Below are 20,101 nucleotides of genomic sequence, written 5' to 3'. Positions count from 1 at the left end.
GACATGAAGGATGAAAGGACAGACGGGAGGTTTCTTTTCTAAATCCAGTGGCACAGTTTGACCCCAGGATGTTACAAACTGAACTACAACCATGTTAGCTCATATATGAATGCCTGACATGTCATTACTTTAAATCCTTAACAACTCTATCTGGCAAAACTACAGAAACAATTTCACGTCACTGATTGTTTAAATGAAAGATTAAGATTTACATTTGCTGTGTAAAGGAATGCTGACCTGTCTGGAGACCTAAAATTGAAGCCTATAGTGGAAATATTGATCAGATTTAATGATGACGTAATGAGGAAGATGATTGGTGCTTTGTGTGTGTGTGTGTGTGTGTGTGTGTGTGTGTGTGTGTGTGTGTGTGTGTGTGTGTGTGTGTGTGTGTGTGTGTGTGTGTGTGTGTGTGTGTGTGTGTGTGTGTGTGTGTGTGTGTGTGTGTGTGTGTGTGTGTGTGTGTGTGTGTGTGTGTGTGTGTGTGTGTGTGTGTGTGTGTGTGTGTGTGTGTGTGTGTGTCAAGGGGGAAACATGGACAAAATGGCTTATGTAAGGAATGTATAGTGAAGGTCATAATCCAGACATACTAACAACACAGGATGTGTGTGTGACAATGACAAAACGCTACACTCTAGAAATCTTCACACCATTACAAAAAGCTACTGTAGGAGGAAACGAGAGTAAATGAAAGACGGAGCACATTGTTTAAATGGTGGTTGATGGTGATAGAGAACATAAGGTACCAATGGGCCTTTAAACCGCTTTATAGCCGCTGCCCACTTTATGACGCTGTGGTAGACGGAGAATCGAGTTAAGGGCCATATGATGAAGTTACACGGGCCATTAAAAAAAAAAACCCATTAACAGCGATTATTCAGACGTGACGGTATCTGGTTTCTTTGGCTCACAGTTCTCCATCCCTTTTCCTCCTCTTCATTCCGGAGCTTTGGATGGAAACAAACTTCCAATCCCATAAAAGGACAAAATGATTCAATCTCAGAGGGGAGGGGGAACTAAAAACAAAGAAAAATCAACAACAATAAATTAATGACAACACGTGGCGGAAGTATCTGACTCGCTCTCAATGAAACTCGACGGTGGAATGAATAGAAAGATCTTTCGTAAAAAGTTACAAACGGTAAAATAAATAAGCGCTCTTTCCCTTTCAGTTTTGAGTAGAAAAAAAAGTTGCATGGCGTGCAGGACCGGTTACGAACAGCAGGGGGAGCGAGCTGCCTTCTGCTTTGATGGTCTTTGCGGTCAAAAAACGCACACATGCTGGTGGGTCGCCGTGACACCCTGTGACCCCTGTGACCTCTGCTGCTGGTCCTCAGTACACCCAGTTCACCGGGACCCACTGGGGTTCACTGCACAGTTTGTCCACGGCCGCCTGTAACGTCTCGAAGGCCTTGTCCAGGTTGTCGTTGACGATGGTCAGGTCGAAGTAGTGGCTGTACGCCCTCTGGATCCGGGCGCTCTCGTCCACCGTCTTCCTCAGGTCCACATCCTGACACAAAACACAACACAGTGGACAGGTGAGTGTGTGGCTGTTTGTGTGTGTGTGGAGGGTGTCAACGTGGATGAGTCGTGAACCCACCGTGAGCTGCTTGGTGGTGATGCCGGCGTCCACCACTGCTTTGTGCATGCCCTTGAGAGTGTCGAAGTCTGGCGCCGCGATGAAGACCACGTACGGCATGAACTCTGCCGTCTTCAGGACCTTCAGAGCCTGGAGGAGACACAAAACCCAAACGTTCTCACTGAAGGGACGGACGTTTTGCCTGGAGTTTTGTCTCTCTACCTTCTGCTTCCTACCTGTGGGTTGACGTCCAGGATGCAGGTGCGTCCCGCCGCCACCACCTCGTGGATGGACTCGATCTTGGTGCCGTACAGGTTGCCGTCGTACTCGCCGTGCTCCAGGAATCGGCCGGCCTTCACGTCCGCCTCCATCTCTGTCCGCGAGGTGAAGTGGTAAGTGTTACCGTCCAGCTCGTCGTCACGGGGACGCCGCGACGTGACTAGAGGAAGAGACGGTCCAGTTCAATGTGTGATCAGACACTTATCCGATCGACTAGTTAGTACAAACGCCTGAGGACGTACAGGGTATTGTTGTGCCGAAGCAGGCGGGATTGAGAACCATCAATCGGTTCTTCAGACTGCGCCGACCCACACCCTGGGCGCCGATCAGGACCAGCGTCTTCCTCTGGAAAGCCGGCACCTTCGCCACTTCCTCATAGATCTGCAGCTCGTGTCTATCGAATTCTGTTGAATGACGGACACGCTCACAGCTCTGTTAGCCAATCAGAGAGCAGGACGATCACCAGTTAGCTGAGTCAGAGTGATCTCCTCACCTGCGTTTTTGGCTGTTAGGTACATCATCTTCTTCTTCTTTTTTCCTGTTATGGTTCCGCAAAGGATTCCTAAAATACAAGACTCAACGTTTACAAGACGACCCTTACAAAGCGTTGTTATTGCGGCTGTTGGCCAGATGGGGGCAGGCCTGCATCAGTTTCTGAGTGTGATTTGGGTTGGTCGGTCTGGCTACGGAGGATTTTAATGCTACAAATCCTTTCCGCTGTGGTGTAATACTGAAGGGACGAAGGTGTGGAAGCAAGCGGAGAACACATGTAGCAACAGCAGTGCTAAAGAGCGAAACAGGAAACTATTGATGTTTCAGCTCTGAACCAATTAAGCTCCACTCACAAGAGGCAGCACGCTATCAAGTAACAAGATAAGAGGGGCTACCTGATCCATCAAAGTCTCGGGGGACGAAGGCTTTCCTCTTCTCCTCCAAGAACTGACTGGGTATCAGTCCGGTGGCTCCGGCCACCACGTGACACGCCTGGGCACAAAGTCACAGATCAGTTTGCGGTTCACAATGAGCCTCTGCTTAGGTGTTGGGTGATGAGCGTCGCCTCACCTGCCACCAGTTGGGATCTTCTCTGTTGACGATCTGGAGGATGTCGCCTCTCTTGAAGGCCATGCCAGCTTCTCGGCAGGGGATCAGGTTGTCGTGGGCCGGGTTGTAGTCGAAGTACGGTCGCACGTGCACCTGTGACCAAGAGACGCGTACTCCTCATCATCACTAACGGTCAGCGCCACGAGTTTCTAAAGCCTGAATCTTGAGTTTAAACGGTCAAAGGTCAGATTTGAATGTTTGCGGGCGTGAATTAAAGGAGTCAGGGTAGAAGGAGACGACCTGGCAAAGAAAGGCACTTGTCTCACACATTCACACACACACACAGCGACAGTGTCTCCTTCACACCCATAATGACCAGCGTCCCACGCTTTGCCTGATACAACCGGTCACGCTGAGCGAACAGCTGAGTGTTTGTCGAAAACGCGTGAGCACTTTGGCTGATTTGAGAGAGAGAGAGCTACAGAAGGAGAGAGAGACAGACAGAGAGAGAGAGAGAGCGAGAGAGACAGAAAGAGAGGGAGAGAGTGTGTTTTGCATAATAGTGTGTGTTTGCTATGTTTAAGGAATTCATTCTGGAATTCCAAACCGCGAGATGCCGTGGTGAAGAACGTCAAATTACTGGACTTCCTGTGTGTGAAAGCATGAAATTACCGTATGTGAATGCATGCATGTGTGTGTGTGTATGTAGCATGTGCGTGTGAGCGGAAGAAAAAACCACTCTGACCTAGATAGTGAGTGTGTGTGGAGTGTTATTAATAGTGCTCGCAGGATTCACGTTCCTGTGCAGGGGATTGTGGGTCGGATCAACGCCACTGTCCAGCTTATTACATCGGCAGCCTGGGAGGTTGAGTTTGTGTGTGTGTGTGTGTGAGCGGTTGTGTTATTACTCAAAAGGTTATGTTGAGATGTGGGCGCCAAGGTCCATTATAATAGTTTAATAGATAAACATTCATTTTCAAGCTGTAAACAACCTTTCAGCTTGCTTGTTTGCGTTAACACAAGGTCACCACTAGAGGGTAGCAGAGACAAGCGGTCCAGCTGGCCTTCAAACACAACTATTGAATCTGGACCACAACAATCTGGATCTTGAGGTCAGACTCATCACCGTATTCTGCACTATAATGCCTTTTATGTCAGTTATAAAGTGTTTGGCCTTGGTGGAGGTATATTTGTGTGGGCGCGCTTGTTTGTTTGTACCTGTGGTGGGGCCGGAGCGTCTCGGTAGCTGGGGAGGATCTTCAGCGTGATGCCCCCGCTGCAGTCCTTCAGCATCTCCTGCAGCTCCGTGGGGTTGTTGCCCACGTCCTTGCCGTTCACTTCCTTTATGATGTCGCCCACGTGCAGCAGACCCTGCCTGTCAATCATGCCGCCGTGCAGGATTCTGGCAATGACAAGGTCGTCCTTTTCCACTCGGAATGTCACGCCCTGAGGGCACGGGGAGGGGGAGGGGGAGGGGACGGATAGGAGAGAGTGAGTGGGGATGATGTCTGTCCTCCATACTAACACACACACACACACACACTTTCAGCTACAGTCCCACTGCTTTGACATCCTCACTCACTCATCTTATGCCCTTGGAATATTGTCCACACACACAGTCTCTGCTCACCAGCGGCTCTCCGGCCTTCTTCCGGATGCCGATCATGCGCACGGCGTCGGCCTGCATCAGCGCGTTGTTCACCGCCGCGTCATTGACCATCTCAGGCGGGGGCGGGACTTCGTAACACTTGGAGGCCACTATGTCGTGGGCTTCCATAAGAGACTGAGTGGAGAGAGAGAGAGACAGAGAGAGAGGTCAAGAGAGAGAGGGAGAGAGAGAGAGAGAGTAGGTCAACAGGGTTTTATCCCTCATCTTCCTCTGATTGGTGCAGAGGCTTCGCTCACTCTGATTGGTCAGTCCAGTCCACTGCTCCCCTGGTTAGTTGCTCACATTCTGCTGATGTCTTAGGACGCGGCCGTAAGATCAAACATCCAAACTAAACCAATATTTTTTGATATATTGATTTGTTTGGCTGTCACTGAGCTACATGTATGATTTTGGTAAATAGGTTATTGTTATTATTGTTCCGTCTCACCTGGAAATGCGGCTCCTGGAGGATCCGGGACAATTCCGCCGCACTGTCGTCTCTGACTTTGAGTCCGCTGATGTCGCCCAGGATCTCTGTCACCAGCTCCACGTTGTTGTCCTGCACCGCCTCCAGCTTCACCTCCTCCAGCTGCTCGTGAGCCTGGCAGGGGGGAGGGAAAGAAAAGGGAGAAGCGTCCTTCACGTGTGAGCGGGGGTCAAGGTGGCGGCGAGATGTTATCTGCTCACTGTCATGTCTGTGTCAGCATTTGACTTGTTGTGTAAAGGCTGAGGGGAGTGTGGGCTTAGTTTTGCTTCCCTGCACCATTTGTTGTTCCCATCTCTAGGATCATACGTAGGTTAGAGACAGTTTTGCATTTTCCTCCACCCGCTTTCTGACAAGTAGGATGTGGCTTGCAAGTTGGTATCGAAATGTTTCTCGTCTTCCTTCAGTTTCCGTCAAATAACTTATGTTTGGGATACACACCTCTAACGTTTGAATATTGATAGGATTCCTTCGCCTTCGGTATAAAGGTGACATGTTTTGCCCATTTTTGTCAAAATAGGGGTGGGGGAAAAAACCACCCCCCTCCATCTGCCACATAGTGAGCTCTCCCGTTTCTCAAGTTTGCATGATGCGTCACCGTGAATTGTCATCAGGTGTGAGACATTCAAGGAGCCTGTGACGTGTTTCCTATACAGCCGTCTTGCTGTAATCAGAACATATTGACCCGTCCTACTGAAAGCTGCCCTCACCTTATTGGTTTTCCAATAGATTCTGCAGAAGAAGAATGCAAGACAGTAAAAGCCTCCCTGGATTTTAATCAAAATCCTCCACTTCCAATCCTGGAGTGGAAAATCTACAGACGCCCTCTAACTGACCTTACTGAACATTGCTAGGTGTGTGTGTGTGTGTGTTTGTATAACTCCCATGTGTATACTCTGAGTCTTACTGTACCTCAGCAGCAGCAAGCAAAGTTTCTGTGCTGCCCCCTGCTCACCTACAGTATGTGTGTGTGCTACCTGAGCCAGGGTTGCGTACAATTGGGCTCTCCATGATGCCGCGCAGGAAGAGCAGGTCGATGTCTTTGGCCCCCGTGGAGACGGGTGGCTCAGCCACACTATCCAACACCTGCGGCATGGCTGGAGGAGAGAGAGAGAGGAAGAGAGAGATGTTTGTGTTACTCTACCTCAGGTTTACAGAGGTTCAGTTCACATGATGGCTGATACAAGCTGATGAAAGAAGTTGTGGGTCGTCTTTAATTACTTTGCTGCCCCCATGACCCTCACAGGCGTGCGTAAGCACAGAAAATGGATGGATGAGACGCAATGTCGACATCAGCGCATAATGGGAGAGATAACACAAACACACACACACACACACACTCCCTGTGCTCAAGCAAGGGAGCGGCAGCAGAGAGGAGAGGTGTGGACTGAAAGTAGCTAACAGCCTAATGCCACAGAGCCAAAGCCCACGTAAGCTCATTTAAGACACGTAAAGTCTGTGTGTGTGTGTGTGTGTGTGTGTGTGTGTGTGTGTGTGTGTGTGTGTGTGTGTGTGTGTGTGTGTGTGTGTGTGTGTGTGTACTATGTCATTATGCACTCTGCAGGCAGCAATTATGTCCAGTCAGAGCCGGTAAACAGTTGATTCAACATGTGATTTCTCTGTGTGTGTGTTTGTTTGTGGCATGTGGAAGAGTAATGTAGAATCAGGATTTTTCCTATTTTTTTTTAAGAACTTAGTATAGTTAAGTTAGGTTTTTGGTATAGGATTAGTTTTAAACACTTAAATCACTCGCAAATTAGTCAAATTGCCTATAATTGAAAAACAGTTTTCATAATTGTCTGTAGTTCAGTCTATATTTTTTAGATAAATTATAAAAAAATATATTTTGTTGATCCTGAGTTTTAGTTTTTTTTTTTACTATAACTAAAAGTTTTCAGAAATCTGGATTCATTCATCATCTTTCATTTTCTTGTGACATCAGGGAATTTTTCCAGCACAAAATCTGTCATATCAGTTCCATCAGATCTCGATGCTGACTCGCCTATTACTGTATAACATCTCCCTCTTCATCACTCACACTCACTCACTCTCACACACACACAAGTCACGAAGCGACACGGAGTGAAAACACAAATCATCTGACAGCAAAGTGACGACAGAGTGCAGGCAGACTGCACAAACAGCAAAACAAAGCTTAAATATTTATGATCCTCTTGAAGGAGGACAAATAACTGCAATGCAGACTGCTAGACCTGTTGTGTGTATATATGTGTGTGTGTGTGTGTGTGTGTGTGTGTGTGTGTGTGTGTGTGTGTTACTCCACAGAAGCGCTGAAAGACAAAATCTGAAACTCTTTCCGTGTGGATTTTTCACCCACACACAATCCAGAGTAAACACACAGTCTGAAAGAAGGGCTGTAATTGAAGTAAAGCCACACACACACACACACACACACACACCATGTGCAAACACAAAAACAAGCATTAAACCACCACCTGACAGCGCACACACACACACACACACACTAATGAAAAGTTATGGCGCAACCTCCTGAAACTCATGAGTGTGTTCACATATTCCACACAGAAAAGTGAAGTCTGAAAAATGTGCTCTGTGTGTGTGTGTGTGTGTGTGTGTGTGTGTGTGGGTGTGTGTGGGTGTGTGTGGGTGGGTGTGTGAGCGCCACATTCCAAACACATCTTACTACCAAACCGCAGACACACACTCACACACTGCTGGATCCTGCTGTACGTCTGTGTGTTGACGTGTTTGACCTTCACCCGCTCGGTCAGCTGGCTGTGTCATTGCCCCGCCCCCCCCCACCCCCCAAAAAACCCACAGGAATGTTTGCCCCGCCCACGCCCATGACTCATAACCACGACAGACTCCACCCCGCCTACACAGACTCCTTCTAATCCTCTGAAATGTGGCTGTTAGTGCAGAAACAACCACCTACCTGCAGTCTTAAGAGCTGCCTGAGGACGCAGTGACCGATGAAGACTCCTCTACTCTTCATCTGCATAATGACTTGTCTTTCTTACCTGCATTTAATTCCCCCTCTCTCTCTCTTCGTCTCTCTACACCTTTAGCAGAGTACACACACACACACACACACACACACACACACACACACACACACACACACACACACACACAACCCCAAACACTTCTTCTTCTTCAAGATCTGGCAACCTGTGCAGCCGATGCAGACCTGGCAACCCTGCAGCTCCTCCTACATCCGCTCCTTCCTCACCTCCAGAAGACTCCGGTCCACCCTGGACGTGCTGGGGATCCTGGGCGGCAGGCTGTCCCCCCTCCTCCTCCTCCTCCCGTACCCCGTTGGGGCAGGCGTCCTCCATAGCCGTCACCATCGGCGAGCCCGCTTAACTAACCAACCAACTGCCCCCCTCTCTGACTACTCCGCCTGTCTTCTGTCCTCCGGTCGGTCAACCTTGTCTCTGGCTGCAGCTGCTGAACGCCCCGGAACAGAGACAGAGAGAGAGAGACAAAGACAGGGTTGAGGACAGAGAGGGAGCGAGCGGAGGCGAAGGCACAAAGACAATGGAGTGGGATTAAGATCAGGGGTGGGGGGGGCGGGGGGGTATTAAGAGAAGAGGAGCGGTGCGAAGGGCCGTAAATGAAGAGGAGGATGGAAGATGAAGAACAAATTCAGGAAGACATGGAAGTATGGAGAGGGAGAGAGAGAGAGACAGAGAACGACAGCTGGCGTCTGCACACAGATGTGGACATGTTCAGTGGATGTCAGTCCCCCTCCAACACTCTGCCTTTAATACCTTCCTCTTCATAACACACACACACACACACACACACACACACACACACACACTCACACACACCTAATCCCACAATCCTCTCCTGCTGTTGAGGGCTCGCTTGAGTACACCTCCTCTTGTTTCCCTAACCCTACCCAAAGCCAAGCTGCCCCTCTTGTCTCCGCACACACACACACACACACACACAATCTTACATAAGAGTTACTAAAGGGGTCCGACCCTATGATCCCTGTCTTTCCTTTTGTGAGGAGCCCCCCTGCCTCTCTCTCTGTCTCTCTCTCTCGTTTACTTGAGTAAAAGTACAAAAAGCCACAGTGTTTAAATACTCAAAATCGCAAAATAAAGGAGACAGGAAGTAAGTAAAGGAGGAAACGGGGAGTTGAAACAGGAAATAAGGAAGGAAGCAAGTAAATACAGTGGAGTTACAACTACATCAGTCACATCTGAAATGTGGGGAAACACACGTCTGCCTACATGGAAGCACTAATACACAGCCTGCACAACAGGAAATGTATTTTGTTACCCACGACAACAAAGCTAAACAAAAAGCCTGTTGTGTTGAACATTTTGGTTATACGTGCGGAGTGACACAAACGCTTGTTGCCGGGGGGACCGAGGCAACCTGCGTGCAGCCAAGTATTAAGCCCCTCCCACTGCGAGCCAGCAGAGGGGGATTTAATCTGCCCCGCCCCCCTCCACTCCTCTCCATCCCCTCAACCTTAATCTGACCCACAGGATTACAGGAACCTCTCTCTCTCTCTCTCTCTCTCTCTCTCTCTCTCTCTCTCTCTCTCTCTCTCTCTCTCTCTCTCTCTCTCTCTCTCTCTCTCTCTCTCTCTCTCTCTCGTCTTGGTAAACACCTGTAGACTCTGCAGGAGGCTTTTTTTGTTTTATTTTTCTGCCTTTAGCTCATCGACGGCACTTTCACACAAACGCGCCGCGGTCTGTCGTCTTGAATGTCAAAGCAATCGTTTCCCTTTCAGACCTGAGAGCACTGAGTTCACGCAGGGCGACCAAACAGCTGCGAGGGGGGGGAGAACAAAGCATCATGGGACATCACCACGGAGCTTAAAAGGAAGCGACTCATCACCAAATAGCACATCTGCTGTTTGTTAGCAAAGTCGGTCGATTATGAGTTTGACCTCGTGCTGATGTCATTGGGAGGCAGTGAGACACATAAAGACGCTGTAATCATAAACTCCTTTGCAAACATTAACTTGTTATGGACTTGTGACTTGCCAGGCTTCATTTAGGATTCGAGTGTTAAGATTTGTGACTAGAAGAATTGAGTTGGTCCCTGTATGAGTGATGTGGTTCTGTTCTTTCTTGATTTTTGTTTACCTGTCCGGTGCCTCTGTCAGTGTCGCCCAGCTCGCCCGGTACTCCTACAAGCTGCTCATTAGTGTGCTGTGGGGAGAGAGGGAGAGAGAGAGGGGGAGAGAGAGAGAGAGAGAGATGTTTGTGTTTCTGAAAAGTTTATGAGGTGTGAATATTCAGTGAGGCTTGCAATGCTACACACCACTTTTCATCATCATCCCCCCACACACACATAGACACAGACACACACACTCGTGCTCCTCCTCCCCTGCACTATCTCTGTAACCTGTCCATGCCCCCCCCCCCCCACACACACGCACACAGAGTGACACAAACAACAAACAGATACATGCACAATACTGCAAACGCAATGACACAGCACTATGCAATCTACCGTTACTCACTCACACACACAAAAACAAACACACTCCTGACTATACGGCTGAAGGTTCTGACCAATATATGAGATCAACAATACTGGCATACTAAATTTGGACTTCTGGGACATATTTCAATTGTGTCAGTCCAAATTTTTGTCCGTTTGATGTTACAAATTGATGAAGCTCAGATGTTCAGTTCCTTCATACGACACAGCAAAGACAGAGCTTTGATATCTGCGTTATAATCACCTTTTATTGCCTATATGCTATTATTATTGGGTCACATAAGGATTTCTGATGTTTCCTAGATGTTGTTGTTGCTTGTTTGGCTGCACATCGTGATTAAAGCCTCCGTATACTTCAAAAGACGCCTCTCCTTTGCAGTAATTGGGCCTGAATCAATGGCCGTCTGCGTCACCGGTGCCCTTCGGATGAATGGCGACGAGCCCGCTCCAGTGAATTGCACTCTTATTCCTTCTCTTCAGTGTTTACCTACTGAAGTGAAGCTCTATAGAAAACCAAGCCGATATCTCAGAGGCTGGAACTCAAATCTGCAGTTGTTGAGACCTGCGGAGCCTAAAAGTTTGCTAAATCCTTCCTTCCCTGCTTTAAATCTGTGTATGTAAGCATGGATGACGTCATCAGAATCTTATTCTCCTCAGGTTTGGCATTAAAGCCGCCGTTGTGTCTAATTGAATGCCGTTCAGTCTGAGAGTGCAGAGCTCATCCACGCTGCTCCGAACGGCCGTTTGTGAAATGGAGCGATGGAAAGTGCAAGCTGGCAAAAATAATGAAACGGCGTCGTCACAAATCTCTCTCACACACACACGCACACACGCGCGCAGGCAGGAAACAGTCGATTATCACTCCAACACGCCTCATTTCCTTCATCCGTAGGGTAAGAGCATCAAAGCGTCTTTGGATGTGAGGCGTCGCTCTCCGGGTCGGCGTCAGAGATTCACTCTTCACTTGACCTTTGACCTTAAAGCTCCCCTCTGGGCACAAAGCAACAAAGGCAGCTTCTTGTGACAGATGTGAGGCGGCTTCAAACTTCAGCCTTTTTGTTTTCAGTCTTAAGTTTATGCCGACTAAACCAAGATGGAAGTGATTCATTACTGCAGGTCTACCAACTGTCAGAGCGAGCGGCGTGATGGCGTAACAGCAGCATTCATCCTCCAAGACCATGGGAGTTCATTAATCACTCCTTTGCTTGCTTCCACTGAATCCTTTTCATGTAAAGGTCGTCCGTCATGTTAGACGTAATTGATCCTTTATTGTATGAGAGGAAGACGGGGGGGGAGAGAGAGAGAGAGAGAGAGAGAGAGAGAGGGAGGGAGTGAGGGAGGGAGAAAGTGAGGCGTCTGAGGTCGTTTCATTACGCAACACAGATTACAATCAGGCCCGGCACACTCATTGAAAGTGAAACGCATCCCTCGGAAGAATGTTAATGGAGACAAAGTCATCATCCGGGGCAGTTCCTCATTGAATCACGCGCACGGCGGAGCAGCAGCCAGGCCGGCCCCATCGGAAAAGTGCAGTAGACGACGGGAGGGAGACTGAAAAGACAAAGTGGCCGGGTTCCTTTCATAGAGCCAGAGAGAGAGAGAGAGAGAGAGAGAGAGGAGGAGATAAAATACACATTAAGAGACTCGAAGGAGGAAAGAAAGAGAGCATCGATCCTCAAATGGGGGACGGAGTTATGGGAAGAGTCTGCAGAAGATGGAAGGATTAGAGGGGGGAGAAGAGCAAATGAGGCAAAGAGAGAAGAACGAATGCTATCACGTCACCCTCTCTCTCCCTCTCTCTCTCTCTCTCCCTCCCTCTCTCTCTCTCTCTCAAGTTACTGTTTCTATAAACCTCCAGATAACTGCAGCTCCTCTCTGAATACCCACAAATGCCTCATTTGAATTTAGTTTGCATAGAAAACGCGTGTGTGTGTGGCACATGGCCTCACACATGCCAGGCACACACTCTCACGCTGAGCCAGGTCATCTCAAGGGCTTAGAAGTGGGTTACAACAGACAATTAGGGTTTCTCTTTTCTGACAGCCAGCTCATTCTTTGTCTCATCGATTAGAGCCCTGAGCATGTGCAGAGCTCCCCCGACACCCTGTTATCACTGCGTACACACGTCTATCCACCTCACAGGACCAGGAAGCGGCGACCAGCAACCCGGGCTGCCATTGGCCGGTGAAAGGGAGAGGACGTACCAACGCGATCCCTGGTAGCCGAGCGGTGAGATGATGGACGAGGGGATTACAGAGGATCAGAGCGTGTGTTTCTGTGCAAAACAGCAAAAGATCAAGGACTCGCGCCTGTAAACGCGTATGTGTGTGTGTCAGCCTGCAGCCTCCAGTCATAGTCACGCTAGAAGGAAACCTCACTCTGCCTCGAACACAAAAAGATCCAAGCTTCTTTCCTCCATTCACGGCAAAGAAGTACCCCACAGTGGCCCTGCTCTCCTCCTCTCTCTCTCTCTCTCTCTCTCTCTCTCTCTCTCTCTCCCCCTCTCCTCACACACTCACCATCTCTCGCCCTGAGCACCGCGGAGCGCCACAGGGACAGGCCTGCCGTCACTCTCACTTCCTCGCAGTGACTTGAGATTCGCAAAGGAGACTCGATGTCCCCGCACTGGGACGACCCCTCTCTCCGACTCAGGCGATACACCAAACAGGCAATTAGGAACTTTGCTGAGCACAGCTAGAGTGTGTGTGTGTGACTTCACTTTGTAGTACACTGCTGCTACGGGGCACCAGTTAGCAGGGCATGCAGTGTGTGTGTGTGTGTGTGTATGTGTCAGAACATCGACATATGTGTGTGATGACTGGCTATTCATAAACTCCCCCATCACCCTCTCTGCCTCCAGACAAACCTTATGTAGGTCAGTCACTCCAAGAGGATTACACCATCTTACATCAATATGGCCGTCCCATTAATATTAGATGTGTTTTATCAGCACATTGATGCAGCTGTTAATGCAACCACCGTATTACAATTTGGAAAGGAATTATCGCTCAACACACGTAGAAGTAAGCGGACGAAACCTGGATTAGACACGCCTCTACACACACACACACACGCTCTCCAATTATAGTAAGTTGTACGATTGAACACAAACACAGTTGTTGGGTCGTTGCCCTTTCTTTCCCCGCATCTGTCAGTCACCCAGCTGTTAGAGCCGGTGGGGCGTCGGTGCTTTGGAGGATATGATTACACGCCCGTCTGTGGCACGTCAAAGCCCTTCAGCGCTCGTAATGCGTAGCGATCTTAATGAGCGCCTCGTGACATCATTGGGCTCGTAGCATGACTGTGCCTGCGTCTTTTCCAGCCTCCTCCTCCTCCTCCTCCCCGGGGCTTCCTGTTACTGACCGATGAGTGCGAGTGAGAGGAAGAAGGAGGGACTGATGCAAAATATGATCACATATTTGCCTTTATCTCATTCTAATACCCATGCTTTCATGTAATTTCGCAGGGACATACACACTGTCCTCATAACTCACAGGGAGGGACTTTCTCTGGGTACAGACTGTAAGAATCCCCCATTCAAACCCTTTCATTTGCCGAAAGGCTTTAGCGCCAATCAGTGGACAGTTTATTCTTTGGAAATCTGGAAGTCCCCTTTATCATCTGGGTGTATTCTCTCTGTTGAAAGAACACGGAGGATTCCAGCGTTTTTCTCTGCAGTGTCGTGTCTCTTTAAGGCTTTAGTGATCTGATGAATCAGCACTAGGCTGCAGTAAAAAAGCTGCCAAATACTTTTTGGCTTGTGGCGATTCTTGCACAAAGTTCAGCTCAGATCGACATAACTCCTCTCCTCTGTCTGGCTTGGTCGGTCGCTTGTGTATGTTCCTGTCGGCGGTGCAGTCGGCTGGCTGGTGAGCGTGCTGGGGTCAGCTGAGCATCACCGGGAGGGCGGTGCAGCCTGGTGCTGCAGGGGAGGGAGACTTAATTGCAGGTGTGTAGATAACAGCAGTGTTTGTCCTCTGTTGTTCATTGATGAGAGCTTTGATTCACTCTCTCTCTCTCCCCCTCTCTCTCGTCTCTACTTCCTCTTTTTCCCTGCACCGTCTCCCCCATTTCTGTGTATCAGCGATGGAGAAAGTGGAAGCATCTGTGCGTGTTGGGCACCGCCTCCCAATGAGTCGCTGACAACTCCTATCAGCTCCAAACGCCGGGGAGCCGCACACGTTCAACTTGAAATTCGTGTTCTCTTCTGCCACTCCAGTGACGACAGCCTCGGTTTGTACCTTGATTCCAACGATTGAACGATTCCACCTACTTCAGCAGAACAATAAAGGTCATCCTGGACTCGGAACTACAAAGCCTCACTGTACTTTCTAGCTGCAGATTTGCTCTAATGCACTCAACGATCTGGGTCTCCTTCCCCTTCCTCCTTGTATTCCTCTTATTGGCTTAAATAAATCTGATTAGGCTCGATTACAAGATAAAAAGGAAGAGAGGAAGACCCATAAACTATAGTTTGGATGCAACAAGATCCTCGGTAGCCCTCTGAATTGGCGGGTGGCCCATCGCGGCCCCTCCCTGGAGGATCCCTGAGGATGCTGCATATGTGCATGGGCTTCCCCGTCACATAGACACGGATAAACAGCTTATGAGCCTCGCCAAGTGACCCCCCAGGGCCCCTCTGAGCAGGCCAGCCCCGGGATTCATTGAGTGCTGTATGTACTGTGATAGGTTCACGGTCTTCACGTTTCGATTAAGTGCTTGAATAAAGTGGTTCTGACATCGTGTTAGTACATTATTATTGGATGGCGCACTCATGCGTCTCAGTGGAGGACAGAAAATAAAAATCGATAGCACCGTCTGGCTGCGCCTCCTCTCGGGCTGCTGGTGCCAATGAGCCACCGGAGCCCCGATCTGGTCCCATCCGGCCCCACAGCAGAACTTAAGAGTTGGGGAAAAAAGTGTTTCCAGGCACAGAGAAACGAGCCAAACACGTCCCACCTGACGCACATTCCCCCGGTAAGAGCGCAGCGTGTTCCTGCTTGGATCGTGTCGGGACAACCTCTCACTCTGACCCCCCTGCTGATCTGCGCCACGGCTCTGACGCGCGGCCACATCCGTGCGCCAGATCCGCGCGTCCCGCTCCACGCGTGTGCCAAAGCGACGCTGCGCCGCTCCGGATGACCACACAGCTGTGGATTCACACCGATTCTCGCCACACGTGCGGCCATTTTTGTTACCCATCCGAGCCATTGTGGTGTGCGCGTACTTACGGCTACAACCCGCCGGCGTAATCCCTCCTCATGACACGCAGGGAAAAGAGGAAGAGGACGCGGCTGATAACACACGCACACACACCCAGCGCGCAGGGAGTGTGTGTGTGTGTTAACAAAGCGGAGCGGGTCCACGGGGGGCGAACCTTCCCCTCTTTGCCCAAGTCCGCTGCACCTAAACACGGCAAAGTCTCTTTTTCTTCCCTTTTTAACACCAGCGGATGAATGAATTTTATAACCCACGCGTCCGGATCGCGACGCGGGGCCGTGACTTACCTGCGCGTCGTGCGTGTGACTTGGCTGTATTCCACGGACCGTCCCGGTTGGACACTCGGACCCCCCTCAGCTGTCTGTCCTGGTCCCGCAGCAGACTACCAGAGTACATAACGCCAATCACAGCTACAAGCCCCGCCTCTTCGTTTGACGTCACCTACAATGGACCAATAGGGGTCGACGTTCAGCCCCCTGATAATTGAATGCTTTGCATCATGTAGTATCGTATCGTAGTAATTGGTGCAATAAAAATTACACACTATTCATTCACAGAAATTGTATTCATATAATTAATAAATTCCACTCTGCCAGGTGGAAAACAAATATTATTTAATTTTAATACTATAATACTACAAGCTAATTCTAACCAGGCAGTCTGAACATAAACATGACAGCGTTAATGGAGATCAAGGTCACAACAATTACATAATAATGCCATCTAGGGATATTATAGAAGTAATGAGGTATATAAATATCTAAATGAAGTCGTCACTTAAGAGTAGTTTGGCTATTTTCAAAATAATGTAGCTTATCCAGTCACTTATTATTATTTTCCACACATAACGGTGTAAAACCACATCACAATGCTAAATCGTGTGTATATTAACATGTCTCCCATGATAAAGGCAGCATGGATGACATGAGAAGTCTTCTTCAGTCCAGCTCTTCATCGTTTCTGCCTGAACCTCTTCACCGCTGCAGCTTGTGAGCCTGCAGTGCACACTAACTGCTTGTGCTTTGTGGGCTGATTTGATGTCAGGGTGGCGGGAGGTTAACCACTTGTACATTTGCAATAATGCTCCTGCAAATGTAATTTCTCCCTTCATTTACTTTCAGTGGGTGTTTATTCTTATGGCCACCAGAGGGCGTCATTGGCTTCCCAAATGGTAGCATTAAATTGAAGCTCTGAGCGTTCTTGTCACTCAGAGTCAATTGGCCTGTCCCTGCCGTGTTGTCAGCCTCACGCAGTTTGACAATTACGTCATGGATGTCAAAGTTGGCTCCTGGAGAGAAAAAAAATTGACGTTTCTTTGGATTCTTTCATCCATAACCGCTTGTTTTCAACTGTCATTAAGGTGGTTTTGCTCTGTTTTGATTAATTCCTTAATTTCCATTTATATTTCTTTTCTTTCATGGTGTTATGTTGTTACGGAGGACCCGTAGCAAATTTCTGAGACGTTTATCCTTGGGAAGGCCCCTCCCCTCTCACCACCAAGGGTCATCCTCTGGTTGCCAGTTCAAACCAATACCACAGGACCATAAATCAAACCACTTGTGATTTCTTTGTTTACATCCTGTTGGTTGCTGTGTTCATTGTTATGTTCACTGAAGACATTATGTTTAGCCTGTGTGTGTTTGTTTGTTTGTTTGCATGATTAATCAAAAGGTCCTGAATCAATTTTGCTGAATCGTTTGCTTATAGGTATAGGATTTGGTACTAATGCAGAGTGGAAGTTCCAGCACTAACGTATTCGATCAATCATAAAATGTCATAGAACAAACAAGTTTCAGACATTTAATACCTAATGAGCAGCCTGCCTGTGTTCTGTATACGTTTGACTGCCTTTCTCTTTATTGTTCAGGGACTTGCTATATAAATTGACTCAGTCTTAGTTCTGTTTGATAAGCTTGATAAAGGCTTTGGGGTTAAGTAGTTCAGTTTGAACACTAAAGCTGGGTCTTCTTCCTTTGGGACCACCTCCCTCCTCCATGCACACACCCCTGCAACTACGGGAAGATGTGGGTCCGCCAGTTACTCTAAGTCAAGTGCTGTTATGGTTATGGGTGTCTGACAAATCGAGAAAGTTCCAACGAGCCCAAACGTGATTACTGGAGAGCGAAGAAGAGTAACACGCCCCCTTCCCATCAGGGGGGCGTTCAGGAACAGCCTCCCCTCTCATCTGTAGAGCTTAGTGACCCACTTGTAATAATCTACATCATGGACCGTATAGAATAGGATCTCATCATTCATCAGTCGTGCTCCATTTTCCCTTTGAGATATAATTAGAAGACCTACAGGACTTTGATTGAAATTAGACATCTATGCATCAATCAAAAGATTCAAGATTCTTTCAAATAATGAGTCTTTATTAGCACAGTTATACAATACAATCAACATGCCCCCTCACTCCTACTTATGATTCATCGACAATGACTCTGAGTAAACTATTTACAGGTTTATGTCACATAGTATGGGAAGTTTTGACCATAGCTGGCGGGTAAAGAGGAAGGGTTGAGTATACTTGGCAAATCATAAAGGTAAAGGGTGGGGGTAGGGGGGGGGGGGGGCGGTGTAGTCATGTGGTTGAAAGAGGACGTGTAGAAGTGTCATGTAGAGGTCAGAATGTCAACAGCAGCGGAGCGGTGGTGAGGTGGTGGAGCTGTGGGGCTGACACCGATGACGTCATCACCACAGTGATGGATCGTATCTGGAGAGAGAGGAGCAAAGGTCAAGGTTAGATTCTTGTCAGAGTCACACGGTTCACACACACACACACACACACACACACACACACATATGTATACGTAGATACACACCTGGACTGTGGAAGCGTGTCTGTGCTCTCCTTCAGCAGCAGCTCTGAGACCAGTGAGTCCAGAATCTCAGGAGTGGACCTCTTCCCATACCTGAGAGAAACAGGGAGGATGGGGTGACATTTATCAAGCCGAGGGTGAGTTCAAGGGACTCAGCAGCAAGTCGTAACTTTTGATTGTCGAATTTAAAAAAAAGATAGGGGAGAGTTTGTCTGAAGCAAACCCCAGGGAGTAAATAACTGGATGACCTTTTACTCCTGGATGTCACAAGTCTAATTACAAGCAGAGAGAAACCTGAACACAGTCAGAGTGAATCCCAGCAGGCTCCCACTGAGCCGCGTCGTAGGAGGTCATATTCCCAGGTCTGCTTTTTAGATGATAAGCTGCTCTGCGTGCCTGCACCCCCGGGTGATTAAAAACCACTGCACAGGCATCCAAGCTCGTGACATTCAGCAGAAAGCGGAAGAATGTGGTTATTTGGTCGTGACATTTTGGCGAGGACAGCTGTCAGTGTGTGTTGTGCTGGCTGTAAAGAAGGTGTGTGAGGAGGAATAATTTCACTTATGACAGCCAGACCAATGCGGCATCTTTAACAGGCAATATTTGAATGACTTCTTTGATGTTTGGTGCCTTAGTGTCTCACTGTGCACCATGATTATGGAAGTGTTAAGTGTTAAGGGAGCAGCATTTTAGATGAAATTTCAATAGACATTCCTAAAATTATTATTATTATTGTGGATATTCATTCCCAATATGCATCCACTTGTTTTCACTTCTATTAAGAGATGATTTAAACAGCAGGGACACACTGATGTCCCTGAGCTGACAAGCACAGGGTTTAAATTGCTAGAATAGAATAGAATAGAATCTAGATTAAGTTTATGCATCAACTGGCTCCTTATTATCCTTAATTTTGTTATTTAAAGAGGAAAAGTGTTTTTCTAAGGACCTCATCCTGAATCATTATTCTGTTTCCTGTTTGCTCTATAGAACTCATTTATAAGAGGAGGAAAATAAGTTGTATATCAAATTAATTAATATAATCACACTTTTAATGATCTCGTTTTGAATTAGTTGCAGCTGCAGGATCATTTCTCCTCAGTTTGTCCGCATATTGTGTCCCTGCAGCTGTGTTGCTGTACTCGGCCTACCTCTGTCTTGTGATGAGGTTGATGTAGTGTCTCAGGGCTGAGTAATACTTGGCCAGGTCCTCCGCCGGCGCGTCCTCTCCGGGGTTCTCGGGTTTCATCGGGTATCCCTCAGTCAGGGTGCCCAGGCAGAGCAGCGCCCACAGCAGGAACCCCAGAGTCCCCAGCCAGCTCACCAAGTTAGGATGCATCTGTCACAACACACACACACACACACACACATGTCCCTCACCTGCACTCTGCAACATCATCATTCATTAAACATTCATGCTTATTTCACTCAGATTCAAAGCGGACGCGATGAAAACTGGTCGAACAATTGATCGCACGGTTAATCGAATAATTAAGAATGAATAACGAATAATCGCAGTGAATAAAACACCCTGAACACGTCAAACTTAGCAAAAGGAACCATCTTCAAAATCATCA

At 48.2% G+C, this 20,101-nt stretch overlaps 2 protein-coding genes and 1 long non-coding RNA gene across 7 annotated transcripts; 1 reads left to right on the top strand and 2 right to left on the bottom strand.

Annotated features, from left to right (window-relative positions):
• Positions 1–232: 232 nt before the first annotated feature.
• LOC143000628 (uncharacterized) lies at positions 233–860 on the top strand. The gene is made up of 2 exons (XR_012963639.1): positions 233–355; positions 524–860. It is a non-coding gene; the product is annotated as an uncharacterized LOC143000628 (long non-coding RNA).
• On the bottom strand, positions 413–16,090 carry pals2b (protein associated with LIN7 2, MAGUK p55 family member b). Of its 5 annotated transcripts, none has more exons than XM_076150016.1 (14): positions 15,993–16,090; positions 10,125–10,190; positions 8,243–8,460; positions 6,025–6,125; positions 4,993–5,145; positions 4,527–4,679; positions 4,115–4,342; positions 2,918–3,049; positions 2,743–2,839; positions 2,349–2,417; positions 2,098–2,259; positions 1,813–2,015; positions 1,598–1,726; positions 413–1,507 (listed from the first exon to the last, which is right to left on the bottom strand). In XM_076150016.1, the coding sequence occupies exons 3-14, from the start codon at positions 8,358–8,360 to the stop codon at positions 1,331–1,333; spliced, it is 1,722 nt and encodes a 573-aa protein (XP_076006131.1). In that variant the 5' UTR covers positions 8,361–8,460; positions 10,125–10,190; positions 15,993–16,090; the 3' UTR covers positions 413–1,330. The 5 variants fall into 5 exon arrangements, with proteins under 5 accessions (XP_076006131.1, XP_076006132.1, XP_076006133.1 ...); XM_076150017.1 differs by having other exon boundaries at positions 8,243–8,457; XM_076150018.1 differs by having other exon boundaries at positions 8,243–8,451.
• Positions 16,091–18,078: 1,988 nt separating this feature from the next.
• npy (neuropeptide Y) lies at positions 18,079–19,863 on the bottom strand. The gene is made up of 3 exons (XM_076149921.1): positions 19,676–19,863; positions 18,528–18,617; positions 18,079–18,418 (listed from the first exon to the last, which is right to left on the bottom strand). Exons 1-3 carry the CDS (start codon positions 19,861–19,863, stop codon positions 18,397–18,399), a joined length of 300 nt encoding a protein of 99 aa, XP_076006036.1. The 3' UTR covers positions 18,079–18,396.
• Between the last annotated feature and the right edge of the window lie 238 nt (positions 19,864–20,101).

Source organism: Genypterus blacodes, unplaced genomic scaffold, assembly GCF_046128005.1.
Source record: "Genypterus blacodes isolate CSIRO-AG114 ecotype Tasmania unplaced genomic scaffold, CSIRO-AGI_Gbla_v1 ptg000048l_1, whole genome shotgun sequence".
Lineage (NCBI taxonomy): Eukaryota > Metazoa > Chordata > Actinopteri > Ophidiiformes > Ophidiidae > Genypterus > Genypterus blacodes.
The sequence above is the reverse complement of the archived record's forward strand: the minus strand, read 5'-3'. Positions and strand labels throughout refer to the sequence as shown.